General features: G+C 42.2%; 2 protein-coding genes across 3 annotated transcripts in view; one reads left to right on the forward strand and one right to left on the reverse strand.

Moving 5' to 3' along the window:
* LOC131308144 (uncharacterized) overlaps nt 1–12,285 on the reverse strand; it is a 77,096-nt gene that overhangs the window by 24,399 nt on the left and 40,412 nt on the right. The gene's annotated exons all lie outside the window — the stretch shown is intronic.
* Nucleotides 6,867–12,204, forward strand: LOC131308129 (GDSL esterase/lipase At4g01130). 2 transcript variants are annotated; one of them, XM_058334951.1, is made up of 5 exons: nt 6,867–7,211; nt 9,879–10,088; nt 10,374–10,534; nt 10,966–11,236; nt 11,824–12,204. In XM_058334951.1, the coding sequence occupies exons 1-5, from the start codon at nt 6,944–6,946 to the stop codon at nt 12,090–12,092; spliced, it is 1,179 nt and encodes a 392-aa protein (XP_058190934.1). In that variant the 5' UTR covers nt 6,867–6,943; the 3' UTR covers nt 12,093–12,204. The 2 variants fall into 2 exon arrangements, with proteins under 2 accessions (XP_058190934.1, XP_058190938.1); XM_058334955.1 differs by lacking the exon at nt 10,374–10,534 and having other exon boundaries at nt 6,900–7,211; nt 10,982–11,236.

The raw sequence follows: 12,285 nt of genomic DNA on the forward strand, positions 1-12,285 counted from the left end.
TCAGCGAGATCAAGCTCGATTTCAAGGGCCCTGTCATTGCCTCCACTTTCAACCAAAACAGTCCTGTTGGTCGGCAAACCGACTTCCAAAGGTATGACGGCCTCTGTTCCATAAGCTAATGAATAGGGGGTCTCTCCCGTAGACCTCCTAGGCGTTGTTCGGTGTGCCCATAAAACCAATGGTAACTCGTCAGGCCACTTCCCTTTGGTTTTGTCCAGCCGTTTCTTGATCCCGTCAAGGATAGTTTTATTAGACGCCTCTGCTTGCCCATTACTCCGAGGGTAGGCTGGGGTGGAATAATAATTTCTTATTCCATACTGGGCACAAAAAGCCTTGAATTTCTTCTGAAATTGGGATCCATTGTCTGTGATCAATGAATAAGGGACCCCAAAGCGAGTGATGATGCTTTTCCACACGAACCTTTCTATCATAGGTTCAGTGATTTTGGCCAGTGGTTCTGCCTCAATCCACTTTGTAAAATAGTCAGTTGCTACAAGCAAGAATTTTCGATTCCCAGTTGCTTTGTGCAATGGACCCACGATATCCATCCCCCATTGAGCAAAAGGCCAGGGACTTGTCAAAGGCACGAGATCCTCGGCGGGTGTTCGAATCATTGGTGAGAATTTTTGACACTTCTCACAAATCTTCACATACACCTTTGCATCTTCTTGCATGTGTGGCCACCAGTAGCCTTGAGTAATTGCTCGGTGGGCAATTGATCTGCCTCCAGCATGGCTCCCACATGTTCCCTCGTGGATTTCATGAAGGAACTTTTGTACCATCTCAGGATGTACACATAGTAAATATGGGCCTGTAAAGGATTTCCTGTATAACTTACCCTCTGGAGACAGCCAAAACCTGGCAGATTTGACCCTTATCTTGTGGGCCTCCTTTTTGTCAGAAGGGAGTATCTCGTCTCGTAAGAACTCCATGATTGGGTCCATCCAACTTGGTCCTTGGTTCACGTCCAAGACTAAGTCTTCACTCCTCCCAATGCTCGGCTTATTCAGATATTCGACTGACACCTTTCTTTTGAACTCGGTTGGTACAGCTGCAGCCAACCAAGCTAAAGAATCTGCATGAGCATTCTGTCCAAAACTAATTTGCTCAATATACACCCTCTCGAAGGTATCAAGCAAGTCCTTGGCCACCTGCGCGTAAGCCAACATCTTTTCATTTCGGGTTTCATACTCGCCGGACAGCTGATTTACCACAAGCTGGGAATCACAATACACCCTAACCCGTTCTGCTTTAAGGGTTTTTGCACTCCTCAATCCAGCCAGGAGTGCCTCATATTCAGCTACATTATTCGTTGCACTGAATCCAAGCCGAACAGATAGTTCAATCAGAACTCCTTGAGGAGGAAATAGAACTACCCAATTCCAGAACCAGTATTACATGCTGATCCGTCAACGAATAGCTTCCACTCCGTGGGATCCTGTTCGGCTGAAGGTTGATCCTTCATGGATGATGTCTCAGTCACCTGTTCCTTTCTCGTAAGAGGTAGGGGAGCCACAGTGGGTGAAAATTCTGCCACAAAATCAGCCAACACTTGGCCTTTGATTGCTGTGCGTGGCTGATATTCGAGATCGTACTGGCTTAACTCCACGGACCATGTCGAGATCCTTCCCGAAAAGTCTGCCTTTCGTAGCAACGATTTTAATGGAAACTCAGTATAAACCACAACCTTATGGCTTTGGAAGTAGTGTGGCAATTTCCTTGTGGCTGTCCTAAGTGCCAGGACAAGTTTTTCTAAAGGCAGATATCTCGTTTCTGCATCCAACAATGTCTTACTAACATAATAAATAGGGATTTGTTCGATCCCCAAATCCCTCAACAGGACTGCACTTACTGCATGCTCGGAAACAGCTAAGTACAGAATTAAAGACTCACCTGGCTGTGGAGTTGACAACAGTGGGGGTTCGGCCAGGTACTTCTTCAGGTCTTGGAAAGCTTGCTCACATTCTGCTCCCCATTCAAATCCTTCCCTCTTTTTTAATAGCTGAAAAAAGGGTCTGCACTTATCGCTTGACCTGCTGATGAATCTGTTAAGTGCCGCTGCCATTCCAGTCAGCCTCTGGACTTCCTTGGTAGTTTTGGGACTCTGTAGTCTTTGCAAGGCATCAATCTGATCGGGATTTGCCTCTATCCCTCTCATGGTTACCAAATGGCCTAGGAACTTTCCTGAACCAACTCCAAACGCACACTTCGAGGCGTTGAGTTTTAGTTTATACTTTCTTAAGATTTTGAATACTTCTTTTAAGTCAGTAATATGCCCTCTTTTTTCTCGACTCTTTACCACCATATCATCTATGTAAACTTCCAAAGTTTTTCCAATGAGCTTTTTGAACATAATGGTTGCAAGTCTTTGGTACGTAGCCCCAGCATTCTTCAGCCCAAACGGCATGGCACTGTAGCAGTATAACCCTCGTGGTGTAATAAACGAAGTCTTCTCTTGATCAGGTTCAAACATAGCAATCTGATGATATCCTCGATATGCATCGAGAAAACTCATTCGCTCGTAACCAGAGGTTGCATCAACCAATTGGTCAATCCTGGGCAAAGGAAAACTGTCCTTAGGGCACGCTTTGTTTAGGTCTGTGAAGTCCACATAGACATGCCACTTCCCATTCTTCTTCTTTACCACAACAGTGTTGGATAACCACTCTGGGTAATAGACTTCACGTATTGCCTTGGCCTCCAGTAAACGATCGACCTCCTCAATCACTGCGTCTACATGCTGCACGGCTGCCCTTCGTTTTTTCTGAATGATCAGCTTGTGCTGAGGGTCAATGTTTAAATAGTGACAGATCACATCTGCATCTACCCCGGGCATTTCCTCTGGCACCCATGCAAAAACATCAATATAGTCCTTTAGGAATCTTATCAACTCAGCCTTTTCGTTTGCTGGTAGTGATTCCCCAATTAAAAAATATCTTTCAGGATCAATCTCGTTGATCTGAATCTTCTCCAATCCTTCAACCACTTTTTCAGCCGGGCTTCTTCCAACATCCTCGATGGTTGGTTGATCTGGTACTTCTAATGTATGAACATGGAGGGCCTTTGGGGCTGTTTTGATGATGGAAATCAAACATTGTTGTGCCACCTTCTGGTTGCCTTTAAGGACTTCAATCCCATTTGAACCTGGGAATTTCACCATCTGGTGATAAGTCGAGGAGACTGCTCTCATCTTGTGCAACCACGTCCTCCCTATAATCGCGTTATAGGAAGAAGGGACATTGACCACCAAAAAATCTGTTCTCAACACTACTGACCCAGCCCGAACAGGTAACGTTACCTTCCCAAGGGGCCAGACTGCTCCTGCACCAAACCCAATGAGAGGCGTTGTAGACTGCTCTAAGTCTGTTTGGGCCAGCCCCGCTTCTTGAACGCTTCGTAGTATAACACCTCTGTACAACTTCCTGAGTCCACTAGAATTCTCTCGATGTCATACTCTCCAACTCGTAGGGTTACGACCAATGCATCGTTGTGGGGTATTTGGACCTCCCCCAAGTCATCGTCAGTGAATGCTATGCTCTCGTTGCACATATCATTCTCTCGTCCTCTCTTATTTACCAAACGCATCACATGCTGATCGTGTCTGACTTGCCTTTGCAGCAGCCTCACCTCATTCCTCGTATAAGGTGTAGCCAACCCATGTATCATATGGATCACACCTTTAGGGTTTTGTTCGTAACCCAACTCCATTGCTTTCCCTTTCTCCTTAGGATCCTCCTGGATAAATTCCTTGAGATAGCCCCGAGAGACCAAATCATCAAGGTGCCTTTTGTACATCTCACAATCCTCGGTCATGTGGCCCCAATCTTTGTGATAACTGCAGTGCTGATTCGCAGCACGTTTTGCATCCTTGTCTCCACCTAGACTCGGGGGCCACTTGAAATATGGCTGATTCTTTATTCGATAAAGGATCCTGTATATTGGTTCCTTCCAAACCGTAGTGATAGAAAAGAAAGCTTTTGGATCAGGAGCTTGCTTATTTTTGTACGGCTCTTTCTTAGCCTGCCCATATTCCCTTCTCTCTCTATAAGTCTTGGGTTCTGGCTTATCCACCTTTTTGGCAGGTGCCTTTGGCTGTTCGGCAACCGTCCTGCCATCCTCACGGAGTATGTCATCCTCCATTCTGGCGTGTTGCTCTATCCGTTCCATCAATTTAACCAGTGTGGCTACCGGATGTTTATTCAATGAACGACGCAACTCTCCCCGAACAGGCAGACCAGTCTTGAAGGTAGCAATTGCGTACTCCTCACTGCAACTTTCAATCTCGTTGAAAGTCTCCCAGTACTTCTTTGCATAATCCCTGATCTGCTCGTTCTCCTCCTGTTTCATGGTGGAAAGACTCTCAAAGGTCTTTGGGGCTTTTCTGCTTGTCAAGAATCGAGCAGTGAATTCCTCGGCCAACTGCCTCTACCCTCGTATGGATCGTGGGGCCAGTTTATGGAACCAGGATAAGGCCACTTTGCCAAGACTGGAGGGAAACATCTTGCACAAGATGGAATCATCCCCTTCATGCATAAACATAGCCTGTTGATAATGCTGTATGTGAGCCACGGGATCCGTATTTGTCTCGTAAAGTACGAATGCACCGTGCTTCACTCTGCTCGGCAACCTAGCCTCCTGTAGCCTCTTTGTAAATGGGGAGGCCGCAATATTACTTAATGCCTTACGTGCTGCTTCACGTGCAGTCACTGTCCCATCCTCGAACTCCTTGGATTTGTGAGCCGCGGCTTTGGCCCAATCAGCATCAGGTCTCTCATACCTATCTCGATGATGTTTCCTTGTTCCCTCCTCTTCGGGGGTGGAACTTCTGTCTCTGCTTCTCCCTTTTCGTGAAGAAACCCTTCTCTCTTCTGTTCGGCTTTTACTTCTTCTTCCCCTTTTTCGTGGAGAAGCCTCATAACGCCCCATGACAGGACTTTTGCTTCTTCTTCTTCGTGAATGGGTCTGCCTATGGACTACCAGCGTCCTTCCATCTCTTTGGGAATGCCTACGAGAGAGTCCAGAATCTTCTGGGTGCTCTCGTACCCGTTGCAACTCTTGTATCTCATACTCTCGTTTTTTAATTAAACGAGCATACTCCTCGATTTCCCTTCTCTTCTTATCAAGGACATCGTCATCATCGTGTATGTTCTTTGAACGGGTAACTGACTCTTCTCTTCGATGAGACCTACTCCTTTTCGTGGAGCCAGTAGCAGTTTTGTCTCTTTTTTCTTTGGAGTTACTTCTGTCATGTCTACCAGTTGGCTTTCTCGGAGCGCCTGGTGGGGATTTATCTCTTCCCCCACCCAACTGGTCCTTTGGACTAAATGGAGTAGCTGGATCTTCTTCCATCGTACTTATTTTTCTAAAGAGTTGCTTCGTTTCCCACAGACGGCGCCAATTGTAGGGGGATGAAAACAATTGATGCTTTCTGATCAACTGGTTTGCAACGGCTTTCTCGTGCCTCTTCACCGGAACCCTAATTCGTCGTCGGAACCCTAATCTGCAAAATAGACAGGGGGTGAGCGCACCTCTGCCTCTCGTGGCAAAGGCCCTCCGATGCCAAAGTTAGTATCACGTATTAGCAGTTAAACCCTAATTATCAGTAGGAAAGCAAGAATGCAAAGTATTGCGTACCTTTTACCTCTAGGCTTACTCTGTTTATATAGACATTCGGATGCTTGGCGCCCAAGCATCCCTATTGCCATAGGATTCCCAACTCGTATAGGAAACTCAGGATATCAAGGATTCTCGTTTCCTTTATCAGTTTATGGAAAAGAGTCCTTTTAGGATTCTTTTCCATTACTGACCGAACATCCCATTCTCGTTGGGTATCTTTTTTCAAACCCTATATTCTCGGGATCTTATTCCTTAACGGAATACCACTGTTTCTGGACCCTTCTAGAATGTTCCTTTTAGTCCAACATCTGATCGGATTTCTTTCTCTGTTCAGCTATCTCATAGCCGAACAGACTGTCCGGACCAATCACTTCACTTGTAACTGGTCCTTCATCAATTATTTAGACTATTGCCTTGCATGATGACTGTCCTGTCATCACTCGTATTTCGTGCTAGGTTCTTACTTCAACTGTTCGGCTGTATCATAACCGAGCAGACTGTTTGGACCAGTTACTTCACATGTATCTTGGTCCATGTAATCGGAATGTCTCTAACTGCCGAACAGTCAGTTTATAGCCATGACTTGTCATATCATTGGCCCTTAATTTGCCGAATAGATTGCATGGATCAATGACTTCCCATATCATTGGTCCATATCGCTGTTCATCGAACTGCCCGGCGGTAAGTCCTGTCGTATTTACCACGTGCTCCCGAATATCACGTGTTCGGCAACTAATTGTACGTGCTCGGAAATACCTCCCTACATATATGGAGGCATGTACATAAGTTCGATAACTTGATCGATCTACATTATTTCTAATTAGTAGGAGTATTTGTTTTAAGAAAAAGTAAGTTTCTACGAAAATTCATGATCTAACATATGGTAATTAATTTAGAGCTCCAGTTCCATCCCTCCCTCCCTAATTAGTATCCCTGCTATCGTCATTTATTCGGTCCCCGTATTCTCGTCAATTTGGACGGTTATTTTTATGTGCACTCAACTAATTTTTGTGGGCCATTCATTGGCCGCCCAGAGTGATTGCTTTTGAAATTAACAATATGTTATTCTACTCAGAAAAATTGTAAATTTCATATTTCTTCAAATTTTACTTCCAGCATCACCGTGTTTACTTTGTCACGTCTCTCCTCTGGTAAGTGTTGGACTCATTCATACATAGACAATACAGTACATAATAGAGATAAGGATATAGATGTGTATATATATATATACACGTTCCCATCAGTGGATTACCATTGCGGGCATTCTTATACTCCTAGTACTACTTGTAACACTTGAGTAACAACAAACAAACCTCACTCCTCCCAAATGGACATTCGGCCATGGAAACACTACTCCGCCACATTCCGGCGAGTCATGATGGTGGCTTGGATGTTGTTTATGGCCATTTCAGGGGGGCGGAGGCTATGCGATTGCAAGTGTGCTTTCGAAGCTATTTTCAACTTTGGTGACTCGAATTCTGACACCGGCGGGTTTTACGCTGCTTTTCCAGCCGAGTCATTGCCTTATGGAATGACCTACTTCAGGAAACCGGTTGGCAGGGCTACTGATGGAAGGCTCATGATTGATTTCTTAGGTACAGTAATTTTCTGATTTCATTCCCTTTTTGTAAATTCATTTCTCTCTCTTTTTTCTTGTGAGCGAGTCATGCCTGCCGTCCTACATAAGTAGTACTGTATTACTGGTATATATCAGCTAGCTGGTCCAGTTATTAATTTCTGTCCTTTTTTCAACTTCATTAGTAAGAGTACTCCACTATTTTTCTGTTCTGTTGAAACAAACAGAGAAATTGTTGCCCCAAGTCTCAGTACGAACACAAACCCGCACATAAGCAGCCAAGCTTTCTTGCATTTTCTTTGCAACCAAACGGTTTATTTACTGTATCTAATTAGGAGGGGGAATCGTATTGGTTGGAGCCGATGATAGCTAACCTGACACTTTTGTTTACACGTGTGTGTTGCTGCATTTGTCATGTACTTGAGATCTGTTTTTTTTTTTTTTTTTAAACTCATATGTCCGGGTCAGCTTACGTGTACCTCAACTAATACGGGAGGCCCCCAATTCCACCACCCACTTTCGGGGAGCCCAATAATTTGCTCCGTATAAACTAGCTCCAAATGAGTTGATACTTGATAGCACTTGAAAGATTTTGAACCAGAAACTTTAGAAGTAAACAAATTCCTAAATCTCATGCGTTGACCACTGGACCAACTCTTGCCTTGGAACCCATTCATACTTCATACCAGTGCCCTTTGCCGTGGCGGATTTGAAAAGTTACATTAGGGACATTATTTATTAAAAAGATTTATAAGAAGACGGTGATTTTAGTCATATTTTGCAGTTTATACTATTTAAAAAATGCTACGGTGCCTACCACAAGAAGCAACAGCATACTTACAACATCACTAGTCTCCACCAATTTTTAAGCAGAAAACAAAAGAAAAGGAAAAGGGGAACAAAATCCCCAAATTCAAAACTCAGTTTGTTTTGGTTTGAGTTCGAAGAGAGAGAGGGGGAGGAGGACAGACCCATCGCCACCGCCACCGCCACCGCCGACCCCATCACCACCTCCGGCGACCACGTCCACCGAAGCATGGTCAAATCGTGACGCACCACTGAAGCTCCATTGCCAAGGTCTCTCCTTCAATTGATTGCAATTTTTTTTTGTAGGTGCCCATACAAATAACTTCAATTTGTGATGAATAGGAAGATTTGTGCTAGGAGAAAAAGGTGGTCTTAAGTTTACCACTCTAAACAAACAATGTGAATAAATATCAACATACATATATGCAAGAAATTTAGACACTACTCTAATTTTGAACATGTACTTAAGGGTTTGAAAGTCATTCCAAAAGATTGAATGGGGCTCTACATGTAAACTAAATCAATAGATTGATTGTTTGACTGAGTGCATGTATTGAAAAATACATACATTAATTCCTATTGATAATGGGAATGACTTAAGCAGCAAAGCAAACAAAGTTTAAAATACGTTGATTAGAATTCTAAACTTTTACTTAATTGGTTGTCAATACTTGTATTATTATTATTAGCAGAGTTCATCTCTGATTATGACATTTGATGAGCTAGGTTGCATGGTTGATAAAATTCAAGTCTTATGAGTTTTTTATTTTTTATTTTAATGATCATTCAAGTCTTATGTTGACTACCTGATAAACATTGCTTGAGCTTGCCACTAGAGAGGGCCCCTTAAATGGGTCCGCTCTTGACCTTCTTATCCCTCTCTTTACAATGTTGAAGCCAATTATGTTCACACATTTGACAGGCGGATAAACAATTAATTGAGCAAATAGAATCAAACTTTTACCTTGTCTCATCCCTAGCAAGTTCTTTTTGAACATCTAATCTAAAACAAGAGGTTGATAATTCGTAAAAATGATAAGAGAGAAAAAGGAAGTAAAGATAGCAAGGTAAGATTTCGAGTGGGATGGGTTTTTTGTTTCCTCTCCAAGTGTCTGGTTAGACCCATTAAAGTTTGTTTGTTTGTTTGTTTGTTCTCCAAAAGACAAAAAGGCGTAGCTGGTAGAGTAGTACGTTGGGATGGTCCATGCCATGCCCTGTTCTTGGATTAATTCCAATTCCACTGCGAGGCAGTCCAAGCTAGGCTAAGCACGCTTCCAAATTTCTTCTCCAGCTGGAAACAATTATTGGTTTAGTGAGAGACGATCGAAATTGTTTCTTTCTTACCCCACAACCGCAATTAGGATTTTTTGTTGGTCGGTAATAGATACTACCAAGTTATGTTTGTTCACGAGACTCATTTTTCAAAGATTAATTTCGATCCCTCTTTCGTTGGATTTTGAATTTGAGATATAGTACTGTAAACAAAGCTAAGCGTTTCACGTACAATAATAAGGCTATTGGTAATTTTTCCAGACTCGCAGGGAAGGAGTAACACAACTTTGATGTATGTTAAGGAAATTCTTAACCACACGACACAATCGTTACAACAGTACACGTAGCCCACATCGTAGATCGGGCATGTTGCCCGATTGAGCTTTTGATTTCTTCATTTTCTGAATTCTTATTGCATATATATACGTCATGTGTTAGGTTTATGCCTTAAATTTGTTGAAACATATAAGTTTCCTATTGATCAGAAAACACATAATTAAGCTTCGGAATGGGATGACATCAAGGGTGCCAGAAAATAAGCCACTAATTAAATTACTTGCTAATTACCATTAATTAAAAATTAGCCTTGTGTTTTTATTCTTGGCAGCTCAAGCGATAGGGTTGCCATTTTTGAGCCCATATTTGCAATCCATTGGGTCTGATTACAAACATGGAGCCAATTTTGCAACATTGGCATCTACGGTGCTGCTGCCCAAGACTTCCTTGTTTGTCACTGGGGTCAGCCCTTTTTCTCTGGCCATTCAGCTCAACCAAATGAAGCAATTCAAGTCCAAAGTTGATGAATCTCACACGAAAGGTAATACATACTCAAGGAATGATTATTTCATTCAGAACTCGAATGAGATATCCTTCAAGGCAGTGTTCGGATCTTGAATTTACTGTGAATTCCGCAAAAAAAAAAAAAAAAAATGGCCGAGGAAAACGTGAGATGAATTACGTACCCTTAAAATCCCGTTTTCTCATAAATTCAAGATCCAAACAAAGACTCTACGGTGGGTTATTCATTCGGTAATAGTGTATAGAAATCACTGATAACATTGTTTACTTGTGTAATGTACATAACTTAGATTCTTGATTTCAGGAATATTTGGGAAACTTCCACCACCAGGTATATTTGGGAAATCACTGTACACGTTTTACATTGGTCAGAATGACTTCACTCGAAACTTGGCTTCTCTTGGTATAGAAGGAGTTAAGCAGTATCTTCCTCAAGTGGTTGCCCAAATTGCAGGCACCATTAAGGTGAGTAATTCCACACCTCAAATTTAAGAAAAAAACCTTAGAGAGAAAGGGAGTTTCATGCACTTCAGCAACTAGCTTATACTATGTCACAATTTGCAGTTTCATACACAGAAAAGTGCATAAAACACTCAAAATAGTTGTTCAACACTCATGTGGCAACCATCTTATTTGAGTATTATGTGCACCTTTTTTGGCTTGTTTCCGTGCTTTTATTTTCGCATGAACAAAGCTACATATATACATATAAAGTATAACTTAACTTACGCTTGTAGTCGTACAATAATCAATGCGCGACTTGAATTCATTCCGGTGGTGATTCCGCTAAACCAGTTTGAGTCTAAACCATCCATAATTAATTTCCTATAGCGATTTTCATTGTTCTATCAGTTTGTTTTCGTAAATATCAACCATGGTGTTTGTGGGATGTCAAGGATTTATACGTGCTAGGTGGGCGAACTTTCCTGGTACTTAATCTTGCTCCAGTGGGTTGTTACCCCGCGTTTCTGGTGGAGCTTCCACACAATAGATCCGACCTTGATGCCTTTGGGTGCATGGTTTCCTACAACAATGCAGTGGTGGACTATAACAACATGCTCAAGGCAGCCTTAACCCAAACTAGACAAGCAATCCCAGATGCTTCTGTCATATATGTGGACACTCATGCTGTGTTGTTAGAACTCTTCCAGCACCCCATACCACATGGTATGATTCTAACAAACCATCCATTTTGTACTGTTATTTTGGTCCACTATTTTATTTTTGACGTCCCACAATTCATGTCCATTTTGACAAGTTAAGGTGAAAAGATTGATGGATTTTCTTTTCTATCATTTCTCTTTTAAACTGATTCGTAGCTCCGCATATTAAAAGAGGAGGGCAATTTTGACAACTTGTACTCGGTCAAACAACATTGATGTTGTTCCCCTGAATAGTTGGATTCTCAAAGAGGGACTAAAACTTGGGACAAAAGTAGTAGTAGATTTGTTAAAAGTGATTCACAATTCAAAAGCATCAAAATCGGCGATTCTCAGATTGAGCTAATAAAAGCAAAACTAGACGTACAACCTATGACAAACACCACTAACACAACTTTGACAAGCTCAGAACAAGGTGCATCGATCCCAAAAAGTATCGCAGCCTCATCCATAACTTTTTATTTGTCGTTACGGTTTCTCTCTCCTTATTGTTTAGGTTTTGGTAGCATACATAATTGATCGACCTACCTACCTTTATGTTGTTACTCACTCTTATGAGTTTACTATCATATGTTTGATGGTGTTATGGAACAGGGTTGAAGTATGGAACCAGAGCATGTTGTGGATATGGGGCTAATGCCTACAACTTTGACCCAAAGGTGTACTGTGGAAACACCAAGGTGATTAATGGGAGCACTCTCACAGCAACAGCTTGTGGTGACCCATACAACTATGTGAGTTGGGATGGAATACATGCCACTGAGGCTGCAAACAAACTCACTGCTAATGCAATTCTCAATGGCTCCTACTTTGATCCTCCCTTTCCACTCCACCAGATTTGCGACCTTCAACCTCTAGTGTAGCCTTATTTTCAGACCTCCCAAAAGCTGTTTGTTGACATATTTGGCGTATCTTGCGCTTGTAACTTATTTTCCCGAAATAGTTTAAATATGGAGAAAAAAAGCTGATTATCTAGAAGCATGGGATAAATGGTTTTAATTTCAATTTCGTGATTCTCAAAGACTGGTTGTGCTCTTATCTTTTGTTTTTTCTTTT

This window comes from Rhododendron vialii, chromosome 1a (assembly GCF_030253575.1).
Source record: "Rhododendron vialii isolate Sample 1 chromosome 1a, ASM3025357v1".
NCBI lineage: Eukaryota > Viridiplantae > Streptophyta > Magnoliopsida > Ericales > Ericaceae > Rhododendron > Rhododendron vialii.